General features: G+C 38.4%; 1 protein-coding gene across 2 annotated transcripts in view; it reads right to left on the bottom strand.

The window, feature by feature from the left end:
* Nucleotides 1–14,583: 14,583 nt before the first annotated feature.
* Nucleotides 14,584–23,497, bottom strand: part of LYPLA1 (lysophospholipase 1) — a 40,487-nt gene continuing 31,573 nt past the window's right edge. For both annotated transcript variants that reach the window (XM_046027415.1, XM_046027424.1), the window contains exons 7-9: nt 21,797–21,898; nt 20,173–20,346; nt 14,584–16,335 (exon numbers count right to left, since the gene is read on the bottom strand). In XM_046027415.1, the coding sequence (XP_045883371.1) occupies nt 16,282–16,335; nt 20,173–20,346; nt 21,797–21,898 (330 nt within the window). In that variant the 3' untranslated portion in view covers nt 14,584–16,281. The remainder of the gene's footprint in view (nt 16,336–20,172; nt 20,347–21,796; nt 21,899–23,497) is intronic.

Below are 23,497 nucleotides of genomic sequence, written 5' to 3'. Positions count from 1 at the left end.
ACCCAGTGCTCATTCCATCAAGTGCCCTCTTTAATGCACATCACCGAGTTACCCGATCCCCTCACCTACCTCCCTTCCAGCAACCCTGTTTCTTTTCTCTAGTTAAGAGTCTCTTATGATCTGTCTCCCTCTGTTTTCATCTCATTTTATTTTTCCTTCCCTTCCCCTATATTCATCTATTTTATTTCTCAAATTCCACATATAAATGAAATCTTATATTTCTCTTTCTCTGACTGACTTATTTCACTTAGCATAATATCCTCTAGTTTCATCCGCGTCTTTGCAAATGGCAAGATTTCATTCTTTTGGATGGCTGAGTAATATTCCTTTGTGTATATATAACACATCTTCTTTATCCATTCATCTGTCAAGGGACATCTGGGCTCTTTCCATAGTTTCGTTATTGTGAACATTGCTGTTATAAACATTGGGGGGGGGGCATGTGTCCCTTCAAATCATTATGCTTGTATCCATTGCATAAATACCTAGTAGTGCTAATGGCTAGGTGGTATGGTAGCTCCATTTTTAACTTTTTGAGGAAACTCCATGCTGTTTTCCAGAGTGGTTATACCAGTTTTCATCCCACAAATAGTGCAAGAGGGTTCTCCTTTCCCCACATCCTTGCCAACTCGGTTGTTTCCCAAGTTGTTAATTTTAGCCATTCTGACCAGTGTGAGGTGGTATCTCATTGTGGTTTTCGTTTGTATTTCCCTGATGATGAGTGATGTTGAGCATTTTTTCATGTGTCTGTTGGCCATTTGTGTGTCTTTCTTGAGAACTGTCTATTTGTGTCTTCTGCCCATTTTATGATTAGATCTTTTGTTTTTTGGGTGTCGGGTTTGATAAGTTCTTTAAAGATTTTGATTACCAATCCTTTATCTGATAAGACATCTGCAAAATACCTCCTCCTATTCTGTAGGTTACCTTTTCATTTTGTTGACTCTTTCCTTTGCCGTGGAAAAACTTTTTGTCCTGATGAAGTCCTTAATGGTTCATGCTTGCTTTTGTTTCTGTTGCCTTTGGAGATGTGTCTAGCTAGAAGTTGCTGCAGCTGAGGTCAAAGAAATTGCTGCCTGTGTGCTCCTCTAGGATTTTGATGGATTCCTATCTCACATTTAGGTCTTTCATCCATTTTGAGTTTATTTTTGTGTTTGGTGTAAGAAAGTGGTCCAGTTTCATTCTTCTGCATATGGCCGTCCAATTTTCCAAAGACCATTTGTGGAAGAGACTGTATTTTTTTCTGTTGGATATTCTTTCTTGCTTTGCCAAAGATTAGTTGCCTGTAGAGTTGAGGATCCATTTCTGGGGTCTCTATTCTATTCCAGTTATCTATGTGTCAGTTTTCGTGCCAGTATCATACTGTCTTGATGATTACAGCTCTGTAATCCAGCTTGAAGTCCAGAACTGTAATGCCTACAGCTTTGGCTTTCTTTTTCAACTTTACTTTCACTCTTTGGGGTCTTTTGTGGATCCATAGAAATTTTAGAATTGTTTGTTTCAGCTTTGTGAAAAAATGCTGATGGCATTTTGATAAGGATTGCATTGAATGTGAAGATTACTTTGGGTAGCATAGACATTTTAACAATATTTGTTTTTCCAATCCATGAGCATGGAACGTTTGTCCATTTCCTTGTGTCTCCTTCAATTCCTTTCATAAGTGTATTATACTTTTCAGAGTACAGATGCTTTATGTCTTTGGTTAGGTTTCTTCCTGGGTGTCTTGCGAGTTTTGGTGCAATTGTAAATGGGATCAATTCCCTGATTTTTCCTTCTTCTGCCTCATAGTTTACAAAAATGCAACTGACTTCTCTGCATTGATTTTATATCCTACCACTTTGCTGAATTCCTGTATGAGTTCTAGCAATTTGGGGGTGGAGCCTTTTGGGTTTTCTACATAAAGTATCATGTCTTCTGCGAAGAGTGGAAGTTTGACTTCTTTGCCGACTAGAATGCCTTTTATTTATTTTTGTTGTCTGATTGCTGAGGCTAGGACTTCCAGTACTGTTGAACAACGTGGTGAGAGTGGACATCCCTGTCATGTTCCTGACCTTAAAGGAAAAACTCTCACTTTTTCACCATTGAGGATGATATTCACTGTGTTTTTTTCATAGATGGCTTTTATGATATTCAAGTATGTTCCTTCTATCCCTACACTGCAGAGAGTTTTTATCAAGAAAGGATGCTGTGTTTTGTCAAATTTTTTTTCTTGCATCTATTGAGAAGATCATATGGTTCTTGTCCTTTCTTTTATTAATGTGGTGTATCGCATTAATTGATTTGCAGATGTTGAACCACACTTGCAGTCTAGGAATAAATCCCACTTGATCGCGGTGAACAATCTTTTTAATGTAATGTTGGATCCCATTAGATAGTATCTTGGTGAGAATTTTTGCATTCATGTTCATCAAGGATATTGGTCTGTATTTCTCCATTTTAGTGGGGTCTTTTTCTGGTTTTGGGATCAAGGTTATGCTGGCCTCATAAAATGATTTTGGAAGTTTTCCTTCCATTTCTATTTTTTAATGATTTTATTTATTTATTTGACAGACAGAGATCACAAGTAGGCAGAGAGGCAGGCAGAGAGAGAGAGGAGGAAGCAGGCTCCCCGCTGAGCAGAGAGCCTGATGCAGGGCTCGATCCCAGAACCCTGGAATCATAATCTGAGCCGAAGGCAGAGGCTTTAACCTACTGAGCCACCCAGGTGCCCCCATTTCTATTTTTTTAAAATAGTTTCAGAAGAATAGGTATTAATTCTTCTTTAAATGTTTGGTAGAATTCCATTGGGAGGCCATTTGACTCTGGACTCTTGTTTGTTGGCAGATTTTTTGAAATATTTTTATTTATTTGAGAGAGAGAGAGGGAGAGAGCAGGGTGAGAAGCAGAGGGAGAGATAGAAGCAGACACCTCGCTGAGTAGGGAGACTGACATGCAGTCCAGTCCCAGGACACTGAGATCATGACTCTAGCCAAAGACGGACAACTAACCAACTGAGCCACCCAGGCACCCTTGTTGGGAGATTTCTGATTACTGGTTCAGTTTATTTGCTGGTGAGGCACCTGGATGACTCACTTGTTAAGCATCTGCCTGCTGCTCAGGTCATGATCCCAGGGTCCTGAGATTGAGCCTCACATTGGGCTCCCTGCTCAGCGGGAAGCCTGCTTCTTCCTCTCCTAGTCCCTCTGCTTGTATTCCCTCTCTCACTCTCTCTCCCTCTGTCAAATAAATAAAGAACATTTTAAAAATAAAGAATAAAATAAAAGACACTTAAGAATGAAAAGTTCAGTCACAGACTGGGAGAAAGAATTTTTTTTTAAAGATTTTATTCATTTATTTTTCTCTTTATCTCTGAAATTTGTAAGCTTCACGATTATACGTTGGGGTACTGACCTGTTTTTACTGATTTTAAGGGGGATTCTCCTGGACTTGAATGCCTGTTTTCTTCCCCAGATTAGGGAAGTTCTCAGCTATCATTTGTTCAAAAAACCTTCTGCCCCCCTCTCTCTGTTCATCTTCTGGGACCCCTATTACTTGAATTTTATTTTGCTTTATGGTATCACTGATTTTGAAGTCTCCCTTCATAATCCAGTAGTTGTTTTTCTCTCTTTTTCTCACTTTCCTTATTCTCCATCATTTTGTCTTCTATATCACTGACTTTCTCTTCTGCCTCATTTATCCCAGCTGTTAGAGCCTCATTTCTTACTGCATCTCAATAATAACATTTTTAACTTCGGCCTGATTAGATTTTTAGTTCTTTTATTTCTACAATAAGGGTTTCTCTAGAGTCTTCTATGCTTTTTTTCAAGCCCAGCTAGTATCTTTACAATCATTGTTTTGAATTCTAGTTCCAACGTCTTACTTATATCCATATTGATTAAATCTCTGGCAGGGAGTACTTCCTCATGTTCTTTCTTTTAGGGTGAGTTTCTCTGTCTTCTCTTTATGTCCAGAAAAGAATAAAAGAAAGTGAGAGAAAAGACAAAAATGACAACACCAGAAAAAAACAAACCAGAAGAAAACAGAAACAAAACAAAATAAGAAAAAATCAAACAAGAAGTAAAACAGATAATAGTAATTAAAAAAAAGTAAAACAGAATGAAACAATAAACCAGATCCTTGGTGTATTTTGTCTGTTTGTTAAACTAGATCTGGGGGTGCCTGGATGACTCATTCATTAAGTGTCTGCCTTTGGCTCGGGTCATGATCCCAGGGTGCTGGGATCGAGCCCCTGTATTGGGTTCCCTGCTTGGCAGGAAGACTGCTTTTCCTCTTCCACTCCCCCTTCTCATATTCCTGCTCTCACTCTCTCTCCCCCTCACTGTCAAATAAATAAATACAATCTTTAAAAAAAAAAAAGAAACTAGATCTCAAAATGGGGAAGAAAGAAAAACATGTATATACAAAAATACAATAAAATACAACTAATGGAAACATAAAATACATACATAAAATATATTTATATATATATATATTTTTTAAAAAGATTTATTTATTTATTTGACAGACAGAGATCACAAACAGGCAAAGAGGCAGGCAGAGAGAGAGTAGGAAGCAGGCCTCCTGCTGAGCAGAGAGCCCGACGTGGGGGCTCGATCCCAGGACCCTGGGATCATGACCTGAGCTGAAGGCAGAGGCTTTAGCCCACCGAGCCACCCAGGCGCTCCTATTTTATATATTTATATATAAATACATATATTTTATACATATAAATATAATTTTATAATACATAAATATATGTATTTATATTATAAAATATATACATATAAACTACATATGTAACATATATATAAATTTAAAAAGAATTGAAAAAAATGATAGCTAAAAAAAAATCTGAAAAACTAAAGAAAAAACCACACATGCTATATACTGATTTCCCCTAGCCCTGGACTTCTGCAGTTTTGTGTGATCGGTAAAGTTGGTATTAGCCAGATGTTCCTGCTGGTCTTCCTGGGGAGGGGCCTGTTGTGCTGCCTTTCTGATGCCGTTCCCGGGGGGAATTGCACTCCCCTTGCCGGAGGGCCAGGCTCCATGTAAGTGGCTCAGGATTACACTATGTGGTGCTCTTTTGCTCCCTGAAGTCTTTCAGCACATGTTGAAAAGATGAAAATGGCAACACACCATCTCTAGCTGCCGTGCTGAAAGTTTGTGCCCCCCACTCTTTAGTGAGCCCTCACAGAAAAGAAGTCAATCACTCTTGTCTCCTTGATTTCTGTCTAAACTCTGTGTTCATCCAGCCTGTGACAGCACTTTTTTTTTTTTTCAGCATAACAGTATTCATTATTTTTGCACTACACCCAGTGCTCCATGCAATACGTGCCCTCCCTATTACCCACCACCTGGTTCCCCAACCTCCCACCCCCCGCCCCTTCAAAACCCTCAGGTGGTTTTTCAGAGTCCATAGTCTTGACAGCACTTTTATCTTACGCATGCAACCTAGTTTCCAGTCTCTAAACTTTACAGACGTCTGTGATACGAACTCTTGACCTCCTCCTGGGGTGGGGGTGGAGTGACAGTGAGAGAGAGAGAGAGTGAGAGCAGGAGTATGAGCAGGGTGGGTGGAAGAGTCTCACCACTCTTTTGCCTTTTCCTGGGTCCCTGCCCAGAGAGTGGTCATCCAGCTGTGCAGCAGTTCACATTTTATGGCAACATCGAGCAGAAAGCTGGTGCTTAGAACATTTTCAGCCAGTTTCCCTCTCCAATGCCTGCGAACTCTGCTGCACTCAGGCAGCCCCGTTCTTCCTGTGACCTCAGAGACCCTGGACCATGCTCTCACCTGGAATTCTGCCCCACTTTGCCACCTCAGCACCTTTGAGCCAGGGAGGTCCCTGCCCCAGTAGACTTTTAAAAGTTGATTTTGGGGGGCGCCTGGGTGGCTCAGTGGGTTAAAGCCGCTGCCTTCGGCTCAGGTCATGATCTCGGGGTCCTGGGATCGGGTCCCGCATCGGGCTCTCTGCTCAGCGGAGAGCCTGCTTCCCTTCCTCTCTCTCTGCCTGCCTCTCTTGTGATTTCTCTCTGTCAAATAAATAAATCTTTAGAAAAAAAAAAACAAATAAATAAAATAAAAGTTGATTTTGGGGGCGCCTGGGTGGCTTAGTGGGTTAAAGCCGCTGCCTTCGGCTCAGGTCATGATCTCAGGGTCCTGGGATCGAGTCCCACATCGGGCTCTCTGCTCAGCAGGGAGCCTGCTTCCCTCTCTCTCTTTCTCTCTGCCTGCCTCTCTGTCTACCTGTGATCTCTCTCTGTCAAATAAATAAAAATAAAATCTTTAAAAAAATAAAAATAAAAGTTGATTTTGTGTTCCACTGTTTATAATACTTTGTGGTAGCCTCCTTAACCAGGCTCCTCCCGATGTTATCCTCCAATATATTGCCCCTGATTCATGTCCTTGTACCTCCTACCTTCCAAAAAGTGATCGCTTTTCTATTTGTAGAATTGCAGCATCTCTTTTCTCAGATCTTTGATTTATTTTGCACCTGTTCAGAATGATTTGATAACTATCTAGCTGAATTCCAGGGACCAGACAAATTTAGGGTCCTCTCTTCCTCCACCATCTTAACTCCCTCCCCCATCCTGATTCTTCTTAAAAATTTTTTATTTAAATTCAATTAACACATATTTTATTATTAGTTTCAATGATACACTTTACTGCTTCATCAGTTGCTTATAACATCCAGTGCCCTCCTTAATACCCATCACCCAGTTACCCCATCTCCCCACAAACCTTCGTTTCTTTTAGTCTTTGTCCATTATTTACTTTAGCTCTTTGAGCATATTTAAGGCAGTTGAGGTGTTTGTCTAGTGAGTCCAACGTCTGGACATCTTCAGGGGCAGTTTATGTTAACATTCCTTTATCGTATATGTGAATGGGCTAGAATTTCTCGTTTCTTTGCATGCTTTGTTTCTTGTTGAAAACTTAACATTTTTTATATTATAATGTAACTTTGGAAATCAGCATCGTTGTTGTTAGTTGAAGGTTTTGGTTTTTGTTGTTCAGTTATTGTGTTCGGTTTAGTGACTTCTCTAGACTCCTTTTGGTAAAGACTAAATTTATTGTCATGAGTGGTCGCTAAGTCTCTGTTAGCTTACTGTCCACCTGGTGATTTCACAGAGATTTCCTTCAGTGCCTGGGGACAAAACAACAACAACTCCCAGTGCTTACATCTGGGCTCCATGTGTCTTGGGGCATGCCTGCAATATTCAGCTGGGAAGCATAAAACTTTGCCTTTACTTTCATATCTTGCTTGCCCAGGGCTTCAAGATCAGCCAGAGATGAGCGCTTAGAGCATTCTCAGGTCTTTTTAAACATGCACCCTGGCCATTCATGCACATGGCCTTCTAGACTTACAAGAATATGTGGAAGCTTTTCGAAGTCTTTATTCCCCCAAGGCATTTCATTCCCTAGCCTTTTCTTCCCAGGTTTTTCAGTGTATCTATTTTTGCCCCAACTATGGTAGTGGCTGGTTTCTTTGCATTTAAATATTTTGGGGGGGAATCACCCCCATGTAGCTATTTTTCCAACCTGAGAGAGTTCTGAGTTAGGGCAGGAAAAAAAAAAGAAAAGAAACAGAAAGAGAAAAAGAAAAAGGAGGGGAAAGGCCTTTGTGTTAGTCCTTCAAGGACCCACCTAAGAGTCAACCACAATTGTTTGGAAACAAAAATCTGCTTTGTTTTTTCCAATATCTGGAACCTATGTTGGGAATATGGACTTCCATCTTTAAGACCTAGAAGTGGGGGGTTTAGTAAGAGTAAGTTAAAATGACACAACAATGTTGTACTGGGTTTCAATCAAGTTTTTCTCAAGCATTCACTTGCTTAGTGGAAAACTCTGACTATTATCCAGAGATCCATAAAGTGGATTCTGACAGTTTTGGTCAGGTTTTGTTTTGTTTGTTTGTTTTTGGTATTTGTGTGGAGACACAGGACTTTGGCATTCCCTCCCCCACCTCTTTCACTGATGTCACCGTCATTTCTGTTTTACCTGCTTTGAGACTATATTGGGTACATACATGTTAAAAATTAATATATCTCCCCGGAGAATTACCACTCTTATCGTGATGTAGTGATTATTTTTATTCCTAACAATTCCTTTTACATTAAAGTCTTTTTATTTTTTAAAGATTTTATTTATTTATTTGACAGAGATCACAAGTAGGTAGAGGCAGGCAGAGAGAGAGGAGGGGAAGCAGGCTTCCTGCTGAGCAGAGAGCCCCATGTGGGGCTCCATCCCAGAACTCCGGGATCATGACCTGAGCCAAAGGCCAAGGCTTTAACCCACTGAGCCACCCAGGTGCCCCTAAAGTCTATTTTTAAAAACAGTTTTGCCTATTCTGTTTTTTCATATAAAAGAAATCATACAATATGATGTCATTAGTAACTGGTTTCTACCACTTGGCATTATGTTTCAGGATTCACCCGTTATAACATTCCTTTTTATTGCTGCAAAATACGCTATCAGAAGGATATGCCCCATTTCAGTTATCCATTCATCAGTGACAGACATCTAGGTTCTTTGAGCATTTGGAATATTATGAATAATAATGCTATGAACATCCATGTACAAGTGTTTGTGCAGACATGTGTTCATTGCCTCAAAACTTACTTTGCATCATACTAATATAGGATAAGCCAGCTTACTTTACTTTACTTTAGGGAATATTTTTTTGCTTCTTGCATTTCCCCATCCCTTTATGTTCAGTCTGTAATTAAACAGAATCTCCTGTAGTTACGATGTAGCTTCATGTCATTCTTTGTCCAAAATGATAACTTTTGTCTTATTACTGGCAAATCTAGCCCACTCACAATTATAATTACTATTATTTTTGGATTTGTGTCTATCATATCATGAAATATCTTGTTCTACATTTTGCATGTTTCCTCCTACCTTGTCTTTTAAATTGAGCTTTCTTTATTTCATCCCCATCCCCCACCTGGTTTGGAAGTTACATATGTGTTTTTTTTTTTTGGGTTTGTTTGGTTTTGATTTTGTTTTTTTTAGTTGACTTTACATTGTAAATATCTAATCTAAAGGGACTATTTCTTATCTACTCTCAGAAAATAGTGGAACGAACCATAGAATAGTTCAAATTCTATCATCTCTACCATTGTACATTAAAAAAAAAACAACCTTTTGAAACATTCACAGGTTGAAAGGAAATTGTAGAGATACTTACACCTTTCATAATTATAATGCAATATCAAAACCCAAAAACTGGCACTCCTGTGTGCATATTCATGTTATCACATGTATCAATTCATATAACTACCACCACAATCAAGATACAGAAGTATTCCATCACTGCGAAGATCTCATTCATGATGCCCCTTTATAGTTATAGCTCCTACCTTCTCCCCAATCATCTCTAATCCCTGCCACTCACTAATCTGTTTTCCATTTCTATAATTTTGTCATTTTGACAAACATATAAAATCAGACCATATGTGACCTTTGAAGATTAGCCATTTTTACTCAGCATAATGACATTGAGATCCAGCAAAATTGTTGTGTACATCAGTAATTCATTTTTTTTTTTTAAAGATTTTATTTATTTATTTGACAGAGAGAGAGATCACAAGTAGGCAGAGAGGCAGGTAGAGAGAGAGGAGGAAGCAGGCTCCTTGCGGAGCAGAGAGCCCGATGCGGGGCTCGATCCCAGGACCCTGAGATCATGACCCGAGCCGAAGGCAGTGGCTTAATCCACTGAGCCACCCAGGCGCCCCAATTCATTTCTTTTTATTGCCAAGTAGTATTCAATGGTATGGTTGCGCCATAGTTTTGTTTCTACTTTTTGGATATTATGAATAAAATTGCTATAAATAATCATGTATGGGTTTTTGTGTAGATGTAAGTTTTCCTTTCTCTGGCATAAATCCCCAAGAGTACAACTGCTGGATCGTACGATATTATATATAGATTTTAAAGAAACTACCAAAATTTTCAAAGTGGCTGTGCCACTTTACATTCCCACCAGCCACGTATGAGAGATTTGAGTTCTCTGCATCATCACTGGCATTTGCCATTGCCTTTTTAAATTTTATTTGTTCTAATAGGTATATAGTGATCCCATTGTGGTTTTGTGGTTTTAATCTTTCCTTAATGGTTTAGTAACGCTGAATATATTTCATGTGGTTATTTCCCATCTAGGTAGCGTCTCTTCGTCTTTTTTTTTGCCGTGTGTGTGTGTGTGTGTGTGTGTGTGTGTGTGTTTTAATGCTGTTGAGTTTTGAAAGTTCTTTTATGTATTGTACAAACTGTGCATGTGGATTTGTGGAGATATTTTCTCCCAGTCTTAGCTTATCTTTTCATCCTCTTTTTAGATAATGTTTTTTTTTTGTAAGATTTTATTTATTTATTTGACAGAGAGATCACAAGTAGGCAGAGAGGCAGGCAGAGAGAGAGAGAGGAGGAAGCAGACTCCCTGCTGAGCAGAGAGCCCGATGTGGGGCTCGATCCCAGGACCCCGGGATCATGACCCGAGCTGAAGGCAGCGGCTTTAACCCACTGAGCCACCCAGGTGCCCCTCTTTTCATCCTCTTAACAGGGGCTTTGAAAGAGCAAAAATGTTTTAAATTTTGATGAAGTCCAATTAAATTTTTTTCTTTTAGGTGTCTTTACTTCGGTGTCTTATTGAGAAACACTTTAAGCCTGGGGCGCCTGGGTGGCTCAGTGGGTTAAAGCCTCTGCCTTCGGCTCAGGTCATGATCTCAGGGTCCTGGGATCGAGCCCCACATCGGGCTCTCTGCTCCGCGGGGAGCCTGCTTCCTCCTCTCCCTCTGCCTGCCTCTCTGCCTAGTTGTGATTTCTCTGTCAAATAAATAAAATATTAAAAAAAAAACACACTTTAAGCCCTACATCCCGAGATTTTCTCCTGTGTTTTCTTGTAGAATTTTTATAGTTTTATGTTTGACATTTAAATCCATAATTCATTAAACAGAGTTAACTTCTGTATACAGTAGGAGATTTATGTTCACTTTTTTGGTCTATCGATATCCAATTGCCCCAGTACCATTTGTTAAAAGACTATCATATATATCTATATATCATTATATATATATATATCATATATATATCATTAGGCAGGGAGCCTAATGCGGGACTTGAGTCTAAGGCAGATGCTTAACTGATTGAGCCACCCAGGTGTCCCTCTGGCATTATTATTTAAAAAAAAATTTTTTTTTTAAAGATTTTACTTATTTGACAGAGACACAGCGAGAGAGGGAACACAAGCAGGGGGAATGGGAGAGGGAGAAGCAGGCATCCCAAGGAGCAGGGAGGCGGATGCCGAGCTTCATCCCAGGACCCTGGGATCATGACCTGAGCTGAAGTCAGACACTTAATGAGTCACACAGACAACCCGACATTATTTTTAAGTGTACTGTATATGATAGTTTAAGTAGGCTCTTTCTAGCTGCTATTATGATCTTTTTCTATGGTGGTCAGTTGTATTTTCTACAATGAAATTTCTCATTAGGGATTTAGTTTATCCTGTTAGTAAATCATTTTGCTTCCTGAATCTGAGGTTTCTTACCCTTCCTGGAAAAATTTCAGCCATTTTACCCTCAAATGTTGCTTCTCTCTCACTCTGTTCTCTTCTGCAACTTCCTTTAAACTTTATTTTGGACCTCTTAATTTTATTTTTCTAATTTCTTACCCTTCCTTTTGCTTGCTAGGATTTCTCCTGAGAAAATTCCTTAGAACTTTCACACACCATTTCAGACACAATTCTTTTGTGTCCCATATGACAGTTTAACTCATCCGTTTATTTTGTGTAGGACATACATTAACACAATTCAAAATCTGAACAATAAGGAGTATGAGGGTTCAGTCTGGGGAACTGACAGTGTGGAGATGGATGATGCTGATATACTTAATACCGAAACTATATATTCACAAGAGTTAAAATGGTAAATTTTGTTTTATTTTACCATAAAAAATAAATAAATACAAAAAAAAAAGGATACTCAGAACAGACTAATTCCTCTTCAGTCCTTACCCATCTCATTCCTTCCCCATTCATACTCTATAACCACTTTTATTGGATTCTTAACATCCTTCTAGCATTTTGGTTTTACAAATGTAAATTCTAACCAAGTCAAATATAGATCTTATTTCCTCCACCCTTTTTAGTTTGACACTATTTTCCCATCAATAATGTATTCTGAATCCTTGCCAAATTAGTACAGTGCATCCTCATTTCTTCTTTTTTTAAAAAATATTTTATTTATTTGACAGAGAGAAATCACAACTAGGCAGAGAGGCAGGCAGAGAGAGAGGAGGAAGCAGGCTCCCCGCGGAGCAGAGAGCCCGATGTGGGGCTTGATCCCAGGACCCTGGGATCATGACCCAAGCCGAAGGCAGAGGCTTTAACCCACTCAGCCACCCAGGTGCCCCCTCATTTCTTCTTTATAGCTGTACAGCATCCCATTATATAGATGTATGATAGTTTATTTTGCAGGGCTTTGTAATTCCACACTGCATTAGTTCAAATATTTTATCATAAATAATGCTTCTCATTTGAAATTTTTTACTTGACTTTTTCACGTCTAGAAAACTTTTTTCCAATTTGCAATTTCTGATACTGCGTTTACACTTGATTCTTTGGTCTCAGCTTAACACTCATACTTTGTTTTTTTTTAGGTTTTTTTTATTCATTTATTTGACAGACAGGGATCACAAGCAGGCAGAGAGGCAGGCATGGGGGAGGGGAAGCAGGCTCCCCACTGAGCAGAGAGCCCCATGTGGGGCTCGATCGCAGGACCCTGAGATCATGACCCGAGCTGAAGGCAGAGGCTTAACCCACTGAGCCACCCAGGTGCCCCTCATACTTTGTTTCTTAAAGTTCCCAAGAGTCTAATGATTTTTAGCTTTTGTGTCACCTGGTATCATCTATGGCAGGCAGACTGTTCCCTCCTATGGTTTGAATTTGGGAGGAGTTGAGCTCACTCTCAGCAGACTAAATTTATGCTGCCTAGATTGAGGATGTCACTGTCCATGAAGAACTTGCTTCTTCCAAGTGCTCAAGTGGCAGATCTAGTTCAAGGAGATTCTTGATGTTAACTTATGAGCTTGTTTTCCAGGCCACAGAAATAGTATAAATTCAAAATCCAAATATATATTAATATAAAATCCTAGTTAAACATTGCCGAGAGAAAAGCTCCCTCTTCTAATCCAGGGCTCTGGCCAAATTAGGTTAAGTTTTCTCTTCCTTCCTGAAGAGGCTGAATGTTTTTCTAGTTCACTTTGTGGACAGAGTGCAGCCCTTAAGGGTCCTGGCTGTACGACGGTGAGTTATTTTCTGAGCCCCAAAGTTAGGTATACCATGTGGGTTTTTAGTTTCTTTTTCAGTTCTCTCTATGGGAGATTGTAATTTCTTTATGGTAAGCTAGTTCTTACCCTAGTTTAGTTACTTCTAAGCATTCTGAATTATATGGAATAAGTTTCTTTATTTGTTTACAGCATTTAAATTACCTCACAAGGGCAAAGAGCAAGGTAGCAGACCATGGAGTCAGGCACATCACTCTGAATCCTGGCTGTTACACATAATAGCTCTGTAAGTATAGGCAAACAGTTCATCCCTCTAGCTATCAGTTTTTCCTATAAAACAAAGATAAAGTTGATGTGAGGATTACATTAATAATGTAAAATGTTTAGTATAGTGACTAGAATATCTCAACTACTTAAATTACTGTTCATATTTTAGTAATTTTTACAAAATAAAGTGGTATGTTGTTAGAGGGTGGAAATATGTCATGTATCTACTTTTACCTTTTTTTAAAAAATTAAACTCTATGCCCAACATGGGGCTTGAACTCACCTCAAGATCAAAAGTCACATGCTCTCTGGCTGAACTAGCCAGGAGCTCATCACGTACCTACTTTTAAAAACACCCATAACACTGATTGCAATAGTAGACAAATTCCCCAATTATTTATATATACATAAGACACTAATGCTGTCAATAGAGATTAACAATACCATACTGACCACATCTAACTATGAACACAAGAGTTGAGAAAGGATGACAAAATAAAAGTTTACCATATGAAATAAGATGCTGTTGTGAAATCTGAAAGTTGCATACAATATTTTAGTATACAGAAATCCCTTACCATCAGGGTGATCCAAAACCAGAACAAGCTCCCTCACAAAAAAATGAGCTGGTCAATTTTAAGTACTCAGAAGCAGAAAGTGAAGGACTGCTTAAGAGACGGGACAGAAAGGACTCCTTTATTCGGAAATGCTAGAAGTCAAACGTGAAATAAGAGGAGAAAAAATTTAGATACTGCCTCATGACACTAATTTAAAAATCTCATGAATACTGCATGAGAGGAGGAGGCCTGGAAACAGCAAACAAAACTTCTTAAACACGTTAGAAACACAAAACCGAATTTAGGAATACTTTTTTAGCTTATTCAAATTGGGTAAAAAGAGAAGCTTTTCTCATGCCTTGTTCTATTCCAGATCAACCATACCATCACCAAAAATTCTCTCTTTAATGTATGTTATGATTGCATTGACATTTTCCCCCTTTCAGTATAGACAACCATTCAAAGGCAAACCTAAATATTAAAAATAGTATGAGAAAGCAGTCACAAAAAACTCAGAATTAAATTTTATTTCACATTGGTAGAAACCATGAAAAAGATTTACATTTTCCCACATTACAGCACAACATTTCAACGGAATATTTCTTGCTATAAATTAGATCTTGCTGATTTGTATAACTAAAACAACAATTTTTATTCTTCAAGGCAAAGCAAAATGACTTATTAAATGATTGTTTAAAATTTTTAAATCCAGACATAAACATATGGCTTCATTATTAACATTCTATACAGTTCATTACTAAATTATTTCCATTATCAATTAGCACCCATTTATAAAGATGCATTCCTAACATTGTTTTAGTCAGTTGGAATACAGCAGAAAAATTACCAACAGTTTAGAAATATCAAGTATACATTTTTGCTACATATTAAACTGTTGTAACTACACCATATGTATTGAGTTGTGATTAATCTTTATCACCCATAAATTTGTTCTCCAATAATCTTTACCAATAATCTGAAAAATTCAACTACTTAAAATCAAAAGTAATTGCTATTTTTATGTTTGCACAAAAACTAACTAAACAAACCCACCTGAATAAAGTGAAGTTTTCAAATAAGTTCATTGGCAGATAAAAATAAAGCAAATTTTTCTAACAGACTGTTTATTTTCTACAGTAGTTGGTTTCAAACGTATCTACAAAACAAGTAAACTAAAACTATGCTCATGGAGAATCATCTTAGAGCAAATCATCTTAGAAATTAGTTTTTGTCTTAAATATTTCAGGACATACTAGAATATGACCTACATATTCTTTCAGATACAGAAAAATACAACCACAGAATTATTCCCATTATCTAGACTGAAGATTCTAGTAAGTATATAGGCCTAACTGTGGACTAAGGTACAGTTTAAGAAATAAGTGTAGAAAGTTTAAAGGTTTCTTTATGTAAGAGTAAATACATTTTAAATACCATCAAATCTGTGATTCAAAATGTCAAATTTTATAGCATGTACTGGCAGCAGATGTCTATGACAAGGAAGCAATATTTGGTCTGTTATGAAGGATAAAAAAAAAGAATACATTTTTAGAGAGGAAAAAAAAATATTAAATAGAAATGGTATCAGGGAAAATAAAGCCTGGTCCCCAAATTAAAAGGGCCATCAACTTAACAGAGGAATATTACTCTTTACTGAAGAAGCATTATCTCTATTATTGGGAATAATGTAGTAATACCTCATTCTTATTATGTATTACAATCATTAAGTATATAATGAATACATTTATAAAAATACAGATAATGCATGGTGACTAAGTAATTTTGGAGTAAGTCCACAGACTAAGTCACAGCATGCATAAATCATTTATATTTTAACCGCTCATTTATACCTGAACAAGTTTTCATTAAGCATACTAATAATTGTCAAATGATGTAATAAAAAATCTGGTTAGAGTATTTTATTTTGCTGAATTACATTTGGGAAAAAGAAGTTTAGCTGCTTCACCTATTTTAATACTAGCATATTCTGAATCCTATTATACAAATACATGTATAGAAACTTAAAAGACCATATTTCCCACAAGGAGAGAGTATTACGTAGTCTGTGTCATTAGTGGGTATTTGCAAAACATTTGAACACTGCAAACATTAGAAGTTTCAAGATTGGGCACAGGAAAAGGTTTATACGCTACTACAATGATGCTGGTGTGCACTTCTACACAAGGCCTCTTAGTGATGTCAATCAACTGGAGGTAGAAGTTTATCAATGAACTGCTTGATATCCATCATTTCCTGTTTGGAATAAAGTGATTTAATAAGCAGTTACAAAATCAGAAATTAAATCCCTACTAAAATACCACCAACTAAATGTGTGGTGTGCCAAGGTAAGGTAAAACCATATTCTTACTACGTCAATTAAATGAAAAGTTGTAACAGAAAAATGAGGGTTCAACAGAAATTTCAGAACATTTCCTGTGATTAGGATTATAATTGTACATTCAAATGATAGCTCCCAACTATTATGCAGTCCTATGGAAATGGTCTGCACTTTGCTTTAGCTGAACAAAATAAAACACGCGTAGAGAGAAAGGGGCTTAGAAGTAACAAAACCTATCCAGAGAAATATCAGTAAGGACACAATTATGGTCAAATAACCACAGGTAGAAAAACCTAGATTTTAACCTTCCCTCGTTAAAATGAAATGCTAAATTCGTAGCATAAAATATTTTGTGCCTTTCACAAGGATTTCCATACAAGCAATCATTTGAAAGACAACATGTACCTATGAAAGATAAAAAAGAATATATCAAGTGTTCATTAAAAAAAAAAAAGTTTCTATAAGACTCCCGCATGTGGCTCAGTTTTCCCACTCCCCTCAAATAATTACCTACTATCATCTCTACTATTTTTTTTAAGATTTTATTTATTTATTTGACAGAGAGCGATCACAAGTAGGCAGAGAGAGAGAGAGAGAGAGAGAGAGAGAGGGAGGAGGAAGAAGGCTCCCTGCTGAGCAGAGGGCCTGATGCGAAACTCGATCCCAGGACCCTGAGATCATGACCAGAGCCGAAGGCAGAGGCTTAACCCACTCAGCCACCCAGGTGCCCCTCATCTCTAGTATTTCAAGGCTTGACTCCATAAACCCACAAATTAGCAACACAAAGAACCTTCACCCTTATAATTTAGTCAATCAGGAAATAAAGCCACAGCACAGAAGTGGCCGTGGTAGCTCTATTTTGCAACACTCTAAATTCCTAGAAGTTTCCTGGTGACAGTATCTCTTATTACCTCTTCTCACTTTCTGCTCCTCATCATTCAGTCCAATGTTCTCCAATGTGACTGCACAAAAAATCATCACCTTTTACTTTTTTTCTTCTTTTTATGTAAGCTCTATGCCCAACTTGGGTCTTTTTTTTTTTTTTTAATATTTTATTTATTTGACAGAGAATCACAACTAGGCAGAGAGGCAGGCAGAGAGAGAGGAGGAAGCAGGCTCCCTGTGGAGCAGAGAGACCGATGCGGGGCTCGATCCCAGGACCCCCGGATCATGACCTGAGCCGAAGACAGAGGCTTTAACCCACTGAGCCACCCAGGCGCCCCCCCAACGTGGGTCTTGAACACACAACCCCGAGATCAAGAATCACATGCTTGGGGTGTGCCAACAGTGTGTGATTCTTGATCTCAGGGTTGTAAGTTCCAGCCCCACACTGAGTGTAGAGATTAGGTAAACAGAATCCTTTATTTATTTATTTTTGTTTTAAGATTTTATTCATTTATTTGTCAGGGAGAGAAAGCATGTACAAGCAGGGGGAGTGGCAGGCAGAGGGGAAAAAAGCAGGCTCCCTACTGAGCAAGAAGCCTGATGCAATACTAGATCCCAGGACCCTGGGATCATAACCTGAGCCAAAGGCAGCTGCTTAACGGACTGAGCCACCCAGGCGCCCCTGGAACTTTATTTTAAAAACACATCCACACAAACACAAATACCTGAGTTCACCTGCTAACCCCCAATGTGCTGAATCACAATTGTGGTGTTTGTGGAGTTCTGGCATCTGAATATTTATTAAGCTCCAGGGTATTTATAACATAAAGCCTACTTTAAAAACCAATGCTCTAGGCTCTCAGTCCCTCCTGGATACCTGGAATGCCAGCCCACCTGTTTTCTGGATTCAGCACTTGCTGATGGTTCCAACTATGTTCTCAATAACAGCCTAGAATCCCAGGCCCCCTTGTCTTTCTGGATAAACCATATTACTACCTCTTTTCTCTGTCTGTAAAACAAATGATTCAGCCAGGCTGGGTGGTTACAAAACAGTTTTCTGTGGGACTACCTCAGTGCTTGGCAATCAATTTTTATTCTAGGCCTTTTCAAGCCTCCAAACTGATGCAGGCCTCCTTCACTCTTATCAAGTGACCATATCTCCTACTTTACTGAAAAGATAAAGAGGATCTAATGTGAATTCTCAACTACCACTACCTCACCAATCCTTGTTCATATTCACTGACCCTCTTCTAGATTCTCAAGTGTTGTTTTCGTCTTTGAAGGCAAGCACTACCCATTTTAGGACTTATTTACATACTTCGATTTCCCTAAGATTCCCCCTATTAGATATTACCTTCTCTTCATCGCATTTTCTTCCTCCTTCCCTCATCAAGGGAATCTTTTTCTCCCAACCATTAAAGAGTCTTTTTATCCTTTCCCCCCCTCACAAAACTTTTTAAATAAAGGTTGATACATGTTGCCCCTAATTTTCCCATTTTCCTATCCACTTTACACAATCCCCTGCAGGCTCCATCTCCCCAAACATCTAAGGTCACAGATGGCTTACTATTGGGTAGTTTCTTCCTGGTCTATTTTTCATCAATTGTTCTCTGAATCATGGGACACTGTTCCCTTCTACTCTGAAATTCTTTTTTTTTTTTTTTTTTTAATTTTATTTATTTGAGATAGAGTGAGAGAGCAAGCAAGAGAAAGAATGAGCGGGGGACAGGGCGGGGAGCAAGAGCAGGAGAAGTAGGCTGCCCCCTGAGCAGGGAGCCCAATGCAGGACTCAATCCAAGGACCCTGGGATCATGAACTGAACCAAAGTCAGATGCTTAACTGACTGAGCCACCAAGGAACACCCTTTTCCTTGTTTTTTTCTTAAATAATCTAACCAATTTTATAAAAAGTTTGTTTATGTATGTAATCTCTACACCCAATGTGGGGCTCAAACTCAAACCTCAAGATCAAGAGTTGCAAGCTCTTTCAACTAAGCCAGCCAGATGCACCACCACTCTGGAATTCTCTCCTCCTGTACTCCTGTTCCACCTCTAACTCCTAATCCCTCCTCTCACCCCCAGGTTCTATCCCTTGGCTTTTTTCTCATGATATTCTCCCATGATAATTCTTCAGTGATTAATACTGGCAATTATTCTAAATCTCTATCACAGGCTTGAGCTTCAGACAAGTATTTCCAAAACCCATTTTGTTATCACAGGGGCCTGTCAATCTCAGTATGTTCACTGAACTCAGTATTATCTCCTTCCTGTTACCCTAAGACTGTTTCTTGTACCACTTTATGAACGGCATCCTGCTATAGGACAGCCAGCTTTTCATAAGACCATGGCCCAACTGGACAGCTTGCTTTCCCTTTTCCTTTCTCTGCACACTTGCTATCCAAATCCTACCCATTCTTCCAAATCTAGCTTTTGCTTCATGTTCTCAGTACTTCCAAGATAAAATTAATCTCACTCTTCTCAGTGTTTTAGAGAACTTTGAAAACGTCAAATATAACACTTATCACATTCTGTTTTCTATACAATTATTTGGATATATATCCACAATTACTTGGATATATATCCTTTTCTCCTATTACATTTTAAATTTTATTAATTTGGCTTAAATTTTAATAAAAAGGAATGTTTTGTCTTTTGAATTATGCACAAAGTTGGCATGTAATAGGAATACAGTAAATGCTTGTTGAATTAAATTGAATAAACTCTGATCTAAATTCTGCTAACCTAAGATTCAATGTGAATTCATTAACTCCTTTAAATACCCAAGCAATCAAATGCTACTTACATTAAAAATATCACATGAAAAAAGTTGCAAATATATCTCTGTAATCACTGCTTCCAAACAATTACCTGTTGACAGGAACTATGCATCATGCCTTCATAGGTTTTGAAGGTGAAATTGGCTGGATTTACTAATGTTTTTAGCTTTTCGGCAGTAAGAGAAGCAAGCATTAGGGGAACTAGAGGATCGCAATCTCCATGGCACTGAAGAATAGAAATATCTCTATTAACACCGATAGGACCCTGCAAAAAATAAAAGAAAACTAGTATTTATTCAACTGTATAGAGCATTATATACCAGGCATTTACAACTGTAGCTAGATATGCAAATATGTTACTTCATAGGTTCTACTCGGCCACAGAAATAAAATTCCTTCTCTCCCTATATTCCCCACAACTCTTCAGTTAAACTTTTATAGGATATATGATCACCCTGTCTTGCTTTTTTAAAAGATTTTATTTATTTAGAAAGCGTGTAAGCAGGGAGAGTGGCAGAGAAGGAGAGAAAGAATCTCAAGCAGACTCCCAGCTGAGCATGGAGCCTGATGTGGGGTTTGATCTCATGACCCTGAGATCATGACCCGGGCCAAAATCAAGAGTCAGATGCTTAACTGACTGAACCACCCAGGTGCCCCTCCCCTGTCTTGTATTACTGTTTTCCCAATGAAGTGGTTCCTTGAAGCAAACTCAATCTTAATTATTCGTTATATGTTCACAGTATCTTGAAATAAGAGGTATGTTGTAACAGAATCATGTTCTTCTCAGTTCTTATTTAACTGATTTAAATAAGATGGTTAATAAACAGCATTTAGTATGTATAAGACAACAAGGAATTACTATATATAGTGATGAGGAAAAAGATCCTAGATTTAAAGATGAATTTGAAAATAAATGTCCACTTCTCCCATGTGTATCATATATTGCTTTATACACTATTGAGTACTTAGAAATTCTATTCTATGGTAAAATTTTGCTATTAAGCAGTAAAAATACTGAACATTTGAAAATATTATTTCTATGTGTAAAAGATTGTCCTAAACTTATACACACATTTTAAAATGTACCAAACACTTCAAATATAAGATTTATGACAAAAGGACTTATTTCTTACTCCATTCTCTGCAATCCACAATAAAGACAATATAGTATTCAGATAAAGCCTACTAGGTACATCGCAAAAGTACATGAACATTGTTTTTTAAAAAGGATGACTTAAAAAAAAAAAAGAAAATAAAAAGGATGACTTGGGGCGCCTGGATGGCTCAGTCATTAAGTGGCTGCCTTCAGCTCAGGTCATGATCCCAGGGTCCTGGGATCAAGCTCTACATTGGGCTCCCTACTCAGTGGAGAGCCTGCTTCTCCTGCTTCCCCTGCTTGTGTTCCGTTTCTCTCTCTGTCAAATAAATAAATAAAATCTTTAAAAAAAATGAAAAATAAAGAAAGGATGACAGAGGTAAACGATGGGCTTTGGGGATGATACACAATCTAACAAATGTATCACAGGGCTGCAGGGTGTCTATAGCCTGTGCACAGACTGGAACTTTCTCTGTTTTCTACTCAATTTTGCTATGAACTTATTAAACTTGCTCTAAAAATATACAGTTGATTAATTAAAAAAAAAATGACCTCTCACCAACATTATCTGTGATCTCCCAGCTCAGTAATCTAATACTACAAGTATCAGTCAGGCTACCTGGGAAAATGAAGACCGGAGTGGAAGCCAGCAACTGAGTGCAGTGACACCAGCCAGTTTCTGCTGAGTGGTAAGAGCAGTGTATAAAGATAAAGCTCCTCCCTGGAAAGATAAGCAGAGAAAAGTCAATGGAACACATCCTCTGCTAATAGCAACGTAAGAGATTTCTTATTATTAATAATGTCCATTAAAGAAAAAAAATCAACCTGGATGTTTGATGTCAAATCAAATCAGGCAAACTAACAGAAATACATACACACCCCACCCCACCATGCCCTGAAGGACATGATTCTCTACACTGAATACCACTCTGAGAACACAGCAACCACGGAATCAGTCAAGAAACAATTAACTATACTTAAATGCACTTACAATTGCCTTAGGAACATTCTAAACTTATACTTATTTTCTGCTCTGAAAAGTCTTAGGTATAAAATCAAACGTAGTCTTAAGTTGGTAATCTTTTCTACAGCAAAAATTCAAGATCATAAGGACTCTGTAGCAGGCACCTTCAGAGTATTTGCCTCCCCAGCTTACAATACCCTGCGCTCTGGGAAGAGCATTCCCATTAGTATTCTAGATGCCAAGTCACTCTGACCATGCCTGTTGGTCACTGGGCCCCATGAAAATTTGAGATTCTTTCTTATCCAAGATAGTCATGATCCGGGGCGCCTGGGTGGCTCAGTGCGTTAAGACTCTGCCTTCGGCTCAGGTCATGATCTCAGGGTCCTGGGATCGAGCCTCGCATCAGGCTCCCTGCTCAGGGAGCCTGCTTCCCCTTCTCTCTCTGCCTGCCTCTCTGCCTACTTGTAATCTTTCTCTGTCAAATAAATAAATAAAATCTTAAAAAAAAAAAAAAAAAGATAGTCATGATCCTTTTCTCAAGATTTTGAAATTGGGATTCAGTGATTATCAAGCCTGTCTCTTGTGTGGCTGGAACAGTAACCTGTAAATTCAAGAACTGGAAAAGCTATAGACTGAAAAGGTGGAGAGCACCAACTGTAGATGAAAAGGCAAATGAAGCAGATGGACAGAAAAGCAGCAGATGGGCAGAAAAACGGGAGATGAGAGAGAAAGCCATGAGGGCTTTCCATTGTCTTAGCTATTTCCTGAGGCCCTGATTCATTCTCATCCTTTGTTTTCCTGATGTGATCCCACAGACTCATAATCTGTTCTTTCTTAAGGCAAGAGGAATTCCTTTCTGTAAATCATAATCAACAAATCTCAACTATATAGTCTCCTATGTTAGCTTTTTTTCAAACCAAACATTCACTTCTGTACCTACATTTATGTCACAATGTGTATTACAAAAGACATTATCTTGACCTCAATAAATACCAAACCAGTAACCTCTTTTTACTATACTATATTGGCAACCTATATTTCTACTGAATTCTAACTTCTAAAGAATTGCCTAATTCTGACATTATCCTAATCCAGGCAGTCTGAACACTAAATTGTTGGTTTAGAAGGTTTACAGATTAGAAGCTAGAGCAGTCTGGGGCACCCGGGTGGCTCAGTGGGTTAAGCCTCTGCCTTCGGCTCGGGTCATGATCTCAGGGTCCTGGGACTGGGCCCCGCATCAGGCTCTCTACTCAGCGGGGAGCCTGCTTCCCCCCTCTCTCTGCCTGCCTCTCTGCCTACTTGTGATCTCTCTCTCTGTCAAATAAATAAAATAATATTAGAAAAAAAAAGCTGGAG

This window comes from Meles meles, chromosome 1 (assembly GCF_922984935.1).
Source record: "Meles meles chromosome 1, mMelMel3.1 paternal haplotype, whole genome shotgun sequence".
Taxonomy (NCBI): domain Eukaryota; kingdom Metazoa; phylum Chordata; class Mammalia; order Carnivora; family Mustelidae; genus Meles; species Meles meles.
The sequence above is the reverse complement of the archived record's forward strand: the minus strand, read 5'-3'. Positions and strand labels throughout refer to the sequence as shown.